Source organism: Habropoda laboriosa, unplaced genomic scaffold (assembly GCF_001263275.1).
Source record: "Habropoda laboriosa isolate 0110345459 unplaced genomic scaffold, ASM126327v1 scaffold15, whole genome shotgun sequence".
In the NCBI taxonomy this organism is placed as follows: Eukaryota; Metazoa; Arthropoda; class Insecta; order Hymenoptera; family Apidae; genus Habropoda; species Habropoda laboriosa.
In genome coordinates, this window is record NW_017100141.1 from 1,263,493 (window position 1) to 1,270,081 (window position 6,589).

The 6,589-nt window shown below is 42.4% G+C and overlaps 1 protein-coding gene across 1 annotated transcript in view; it reads right to left on the reverse strand.

The window, feature by feature from the left end:
* Positions 1–354: 354 nt before the first annotated feature.
* LOC108570768 (ATP-binding cassette sub-family C member Sur) overlaps positions 355–6,589 on the reverse strand; it is a 30,745-nt gene continuing 24,510 nt past the window's right edge. The window contains exons 12-32 of the mRNA XM_017932675.1: positions 6,487–6,587; positions 6,292–6,420; positions 5,996–6,233; positions 5,813–5,918; positions 5,478–5,739; positions 5,270–5,407; positions 4,693–4,935; positions 3,911–4,152; positions 3,782–3,847; positions 3,598–3,705; positions 3,426–3,520; positions 3,125–3,348; positions 2,612–2,833; positions 2,363–2,544; positions 2,123–2,294; positions 1,814–2,051; positions 1,616–1,743; positions 1,360–1,547; positions 937–1,040; positions 665–861; positions 355–571 (exon numbers count right to left, since the gene is read on the reverse strand). Coding sequence (XP_017788164.1) covers positions 428–571; positions 665–861; positions 937–1,040; positions 1,360–1,547; positions 1,616–1,743; positions 1,814–2,051; positions 2,123–2,294; positions 2,363–2,544; positions 2,612–2,833; positions 3,125–3,348; positions 3,426–3,520; positions 3,598–3,705; positions 3,782–3,847; positions 3,911–4,152; positions 4,693–4,935; positions 5,270–5,407; positions 5,478–5,739; positions 5,813–5,918; positions 5,996–6,233; positions 6,292–6,420; positions 6,487–6,587 — 3,527 coding nt within the window. The 3' untranslated portion in view covers positions 355–427. The remainder of the gene's footprint in view (positions 572–664; positions 862–936; positions 1,041–1,359; positions 1,548–1,615; positions 1,744–1,813; positions 2,052–2,122; positions 2,295–2,362; positions 2,545–2,611; positions 2,834–3,124; positions 3,349–3,425; positions 3,521–3,597; positions 3,706–3,781; positions 3,848–3,910; positions 4,153–4,692; positions 4,936–5,269; positions 5,408–5,477; positions 5,740–5,812; positions 5,919–5,995; positions 6,234–6,291; positions 6,421–6,486; positions 6,588–6,589) is intronic.

Here is a 6,589-nt window from a genome sequence, read left to right on the forward strand (position 1 = left end):
TTTGAAGTGGAGGTAAAAGCACGAAAATTTTACCTGTGGAATTATTTTATTTCTATTTTTCTTCTTTTTTTGTATTATGTATATCAACTTGTCAAGTGCTTCATTATTCCAGAACAGAATTTCCAGGGATCCAAAAAAATGTATTCCAAGTAAAAAATTCGGTGTACAAAAGGCAGGAAGAAACTGTAACAGAGGACGAAGGAAAGGTAGCCTTTGCAGGATCGATCAACGATCGTTTTAATACACCGTCCAGGTATTTACAAAAAAAAATCGCCCAGGAATTCCTATTGCTATGTACCTACGCTACACGTTTTATCGTCCATATCAAAAATAAATACTATGCACGTTCGATCAGAGGCACCAGGTATGTACCAGTCTTCAGATTCCATCGAGCTTATCGCTCTCGTTCCTCCACCTCTCACCTGTCCTAATTCTCGTCGTTCGACTTCAGCATACTCGCGAACAAACCGCCTTGTCGTCGAGTTAAATCCATCGGCGAACCGTCTTCCACGATTTTACCCTCGTGGAACACGATTATTCGATCGCAGTCCAGCAATGCGGCCACTCGATGCTGAGAAAAGTGAGAATGAACAGGAATGAAAGTTGTCGTACGTCTATTCTTTTTTGTGGAGATAAGGAACGTCGAGTGTCAAAGCGATGTTACCGCGATAGCTATCACTGTTCTATTCTCGAAAGCAGTTGAAACTGCTCTCAAGAGGCTCTTCTCGGTAGCGGCGTCGAGCGCGCTTGTCGCTTCGTCCAGGACGACGATCGAGGACTTCCGGAGGATCGCTCGCGCCATGCACAGTAGTTGCAATTGTCCGGAAGAGAAATTCTCGCCTCCTTCTTTCACCTCGAAGTCTATTTTTTTTTTTTTTTGAAATAGCTTTTTTTACGTGGTTAAAGTTAGAGATGAATTTGGGAAGATTTGCTTACTGAGCCCTTCGGAGTGTGAAGCCACGATGTCCTTAATTTGCGCCACTTCCAGAGCTTCCCAGAGATCTCGATCTTCGTGCTCCGACAGAGGATCCAAATTCTCTCTAGGGAAAATTAGAGATCGAATATTAACCCTTTCGTTACTATTGGCGTTTATGGGAGTTTTGTAAAATTTACTCGCGCTATACTTTTGGGCGCCCTGTGATGCACTTCCATCTTAATTCAATACTTAATTTTGTCCTTTGCGCACTTCCAGGTTAATTTAATAAATTTTGAAACGATACAGCCAAAGTAACGAATTTGGCAAATTTACGGTTAAAAGTTTACCGTCAATTATCCACGTTGCGCGTTAAAATCTTCCGTAACGAAAGGGTTAACCCTTTAGAGAGGAAATATTAAGACGAACATGTGTGTAGAGATCACCTAATGGTACCACTGAACATGATCACATCCTGAGGAATCGCTGACAGTCGCGATCGAAGGATTTCCAACGGAACGTGGCGAACGTCTTCTCCGTCGATCAATATACGCCCCTGAGTAATGTCTAGCAGTCGAAAGAGCGACATCACTGTGGAGGACTTGCCACTTCCGGTTCTCCCACAAATACCAATCTACATAAAACATTTACGAAGATTCTCAATATTAAAATTCTCCTCTTCATCTTCCTTCAAACCTTTACCTTTTGACCTGCAGGAATCTTCAGGATCAGATTCGATATCACTGGTTCCCTTTGCGAGTCGTGTCTCAGACAGACATTTTCAAAGATGATCTCACCTTTGCTAGGCCAATTCTCAGACACAGACGAGTCTAGAAATTGTTTAAACAATTTACTTCCCTATAAAGAAGAGTCACTGAAAAGCTACAAAATTCAAAGTACCATTTTGCTGATAATTCTCGACAGGAGCGTATCTATACGCTGAGATTCGAGCCACGCTGCTCAAGTACATCTCAGTTTCTGCTGTGAACATCACCACCCAGTTCAAATAAATCGGTACTAGGAGAATGTAATTAATAGCTAGACCAACTAGAGCAGGTGTCACACGATTTGGATACAATTCTGAGGAAAGTAGGGCTGCAAATGTCGCTGATCCTACTACCACTGCACCTAGATAATCCTAAAAAATAATCACGATCAAGAAACACTACCTAATTATAAAATTCGACCTCGTTTTGGATATTCCTTTACCAAAGTAATTCCCAGCCATCGATTGCTAGAATTCAGAAGCAGAAACGCGTTTGTATTCGAGTCTAAACACTTCATGGCTTGCTCGGTGAAACGGGTCTCCTGTTTGGAAGCTCTTATGGTTGCCAATCCGCAGAGTGTCTCAGAAAAGTGCGTCGTAATTGGCCACCGAGTGCTGAAACCAGCTCTTTAAACATACTTACCTGGTTTTTATTAAAAATAGAAGATTAATTCTCAATCTACCTAGCGTCTAACGTTTGCAAATGCCTAGCACTTCGTCTGTAGAATCTCTGGACTAGATAGTAAGCTGCAAAAGTAGGCACAGCAGCAATGAAGAACCAGGGAGAGATGATTACGTTCACTATAATCGCCGAGCCGCACAGTAGGATGAAGAACGTCAGTCTTTGAATCGACATGGATATTTTCTGAAAAAGAAATAATAGAAAAATACTGAATTTTTTTTAATTTATCGATTTTTTAACGAGTATGAACCTTGTCGATGACTCCAGTGTCAGCACTGAACCTGTTCAAAATTTTCCCGACAGGATTGCACTCGAAAAATGACACAGGCACCCTGAGAAGCCTGGACACAGCTTCTTCGTGCAGTTTTCTTCTAGCTTTGGCACCTGTCCATTGCCCAGTCACGTTGCACACGAAGGACAAGAGTATAAACGTGACGGATAGGACGATGTAGACTTTGAAATAGAATACAGTCTGAAAAGAAGAGAAAATTCTTGTCTGATTTCATTTTTAACCCTTTGCAATCGAGCGGCGACTTGAATAATCGTCAGAGATCAGAGAACAGATCCACGGGCCTTCATAAATTTCTTCGCCACGGTGAAATAGAGAATACGTCGAATATTTAAATAAAATAGTACAGTTTACTCCTACGTTAGTTTGAAAAAATTTCAAACATCCGATTTGCAACCTTCTCTACAGCAAAATCATCTCCGAGTGCAAAGGGTTAATAATGTGAAAGTTAGAAATGATTTTCGACGTCGTTACACTGTGATTTTCTTGAGAGAAGTTTGCGTTATCCTTATCTGTCCAGCGACTTAGCCAGAGATCGATGTAAACTCGCAAAGCTTGACAGGAAATCGCTACTCCCGCGTAAGTCAGACCTAACAGCCAACCCCCAGCTTTTGCGTACTCGAAGAAAATCATTCCCGCGAGTGTTCCACTTCTGTCTTCGCTCTGAGATTCTTCTTGCTCCTCCGTGTCAAAGATTTCTATAGAAAAACATTATTTCATGCATTTTAAAAAAATTTTTTTATCGAATAATTCTTTTTTTGGTAAGTAGACTAACTTCCTTCGACTTCGTCGCTCTCGTTGGTTCCCTTAGACTCCACAGAGATCAGTCGTTTCACGGGAAAATGATCGTTCTCCTGATCCTGATTGGTCCTACAGAAATAACGCAATTACCTTGAAACAAATTGTTACCTATTTTGCGTAAAAATATGGAAAATTGTTGCTCCTACTTCTTCAAGCTATAGTGAGCCTGTCTGCTGGAACTGGAAGGTATCAATCTTCTCAGAACACCTTTGTCTCTGTTCACCGTAACTTCGTCGGGGTGCGGACTGATAATTCTAAAGTGTCTTAAGTTCCCATTAACAAAATCTACTTTACACATCACAGCAAGAATACTTCAAAAATCTAACTCACCCGCCGGAAAACAGCTGCCTCAAAACACTGCTCCGCTGTCCACCGTCGAAAGTGTTATTCCTCTTCCTAGTAAAAATCAGATACCTCAAAATCTACCGTCTAAACTCGTCGAACTTCGAAATTACACACCTAGGGACGACGTAGTGGCTTTCGAGAATAGTTGGAGTGCTGTTCTGACGAAGAACAGGCGGCGGAAGCCTCTGAGGCTGAAGGCTGGTCGATCTAACAGCGTTTCGATGCCATTTGAATTTCTTCTTCGTTACGTTCCACTCTTCCGTGGGTACTGGAAGGTCTGTCAGATCGTGGGCCAAGTATCTCGATCCTGACAGAGTGGTTCGTCGCATTCTGAGTGGCACGAAACCTGGAGGATTCTGTGAAGCACAGAAAATCTCGAAAATTCCTCTGTGGCGGGTACGTCACTGCCAACAAGCCCTTATCGAACCTTGTTCTATTCTTCCACGCGAACTTTCGCTTTTTCAACTCCTTCAGATTTTAGCTTCCGTTCTTTTGTCTCTCCCCGGGTTAAGACTTGCCTTCGTCCTCGAGTAGCCTAAGAAGCGCACACGTGGCATCCAGGTTTGCACGAGGACGAACGGCTCCGCTTTCTACAAATTTTCCGTTTCCACCACTTTCTCTACTTCTACCTTTATCTATCTCTACTTCTGTCTCCCTGTCCTAACAATATAGAAACCCAGTACGCCTACACCTCCGGTTCAGTTTTTCCTTTACCGACCATCGCGACGTACCCGCCGAATCGCTGCCGCAGGGACAATTAACGAATAAAACGACCATAACACTTATATTTTAATAAATTGAGGTGAAAACAGTGCAACGGCGTTCCTCACCCACCTCACCTCCAACGTCCACTTTATCGAATTTATTAAGAAAAAGGAAGAAGAAGAAGTAATCACCACGTGAGCATCTTGATCAGTGATCCACGATCCATCGTCAGGTTGCTTCTTCTTCACGTTGATGCCTATTCTAGACACCAGCCTGATCAAAGACCATCTATCTTTAGCTGTTCTGTGAGCGCGAGGTCCTTCGTCTTTCCTCCTCGCTGTTTTCCGCCATTCGAGAGCCAATACTGGATCAGAGTCTTCAATTGCCGACTTGGTACCGACTGCTCTCACTCGAGATCCGTCCATAACGACAACCTTAGTAATTGCATTAATATTAACCCTTTGCACTCGGAGGTCTTTTCGCTGTAAAAAAGATCGCGAATCTTCTTTGAAAATTTTTTAAACTAACGTAGAAATAAACTGTGTAGGAACCTAGGGAAAAATATTGAGGGACCCAACGGGAATCGAACCCGGAACCTTCGGCTTAGCAAGCTGAGGCTTTGCGCGCTACGCCAATCATTCCCTCTCTATTCTCCCTTGTCACGATTAATGATTTATAAAGTGACAATCGTTTAGTCGCCACTCGATTGCAAAGGGTTAACTTATTATTTATTCTGAAAATTAATTCGTGGTTAATAAATTGACGTACTTGATGAGCAGTGGATAATAATTCTAGTCTGTGAGTGACCATGATCACTGTACGACCACTTCTCAGTAGCAGCTTCCGGATTCCCTGATCGAAGATGTGCTGGCCGACTTGGTGATCCAACGCAGACAATGGATCATCCTGAAAATTATACAAATTTCTTCCAATTTTTGGCTAACTTTTTCACCATTTTTAGTGAGAATTAGCTGACCATTATTACGATGTCTGCGTCACTGTAGAGAGCTCTTGCTATAGTCACTCTTTGCTTCTGTCCTCCGCTCAAATTGATCCCCTTTTCGCCTATCCTCGTCAAATCGCGACCAGGAAGTATGTCTACGTCTGGTTGCAGAGCGCAGGCTTTTAGAACGTTTCTGTATCTTTTCAATTTGAAGGGTGATCCGAAGAGGATATTGTCCCTCAGGGTGGCGTTTTGGAGCCATGCTTTCTGGGCCACATAGGCAATCTTGGAACCTCTGTTTGATATTTTATTTCAAATTATTGCATGGAAAATTAGTTGGAATATTTGTAAGGTTTGTGATTTATTACCTTGACCATTCGATCGATCCTGCTGTCCTCTGGATCTCCCCTAACATTCCCAATAGAAGAGAAGTCTTCCCACTTCCTATTTTTCCAACGATTAAAGTCAGCTGACCTGGAGAAATGGTAGAATTTTTTCTTCAAGTTTTGTTCGAACGTTTTGATTATTTATCGGGATTAATTTGAAATTACCGCGTGGAAAGTTTAGATCGGCGATTGATAGCAGGCTCTCCTCAGTGCCCCAGGAAAATCCACAGGACTTCATCCTGAGCACAGGAACCTCTGGATCCTTCTCAAACACCGTGTCGACAGATGAAGCTATCTCTAGTTTGAAATCCCTCAAACCACAGGATTGACCATCTTCTTCGTCCTCTTTGATACTGTCCAGTGACCCAAAAGTGGGAGCATTGTGTGCCTTCATAGTCTCCACCTTGAGGAACTCCTAATTTCAAGAATCTCTACGTTTTAATTTATTGAAAAATACTCACAGTATTCTCGTCGACAGAATTATTCTGCGACGGCGGACTCTCGACGACCTCTACTTTTTCTTCAGGATTTGGTAAGACGTTCTCGATTTCTGGGAGCTCAAGAAACTCCTCTATTCTCCTCGTGGAAATCTAAATTGAAAAATTTTCGAGTAGACTGTTCGTAAAATATGACGGAGATTGGGTGATTTTGTTCACCTTGGCGTTAATGATGATAGGAATCATAACTGGAAAAATTAAGAGAGGGACTGTGAGCTGTGAAAACAGAGCCAAACTGGCGAAAACGTTTCCAGCCTCGAGA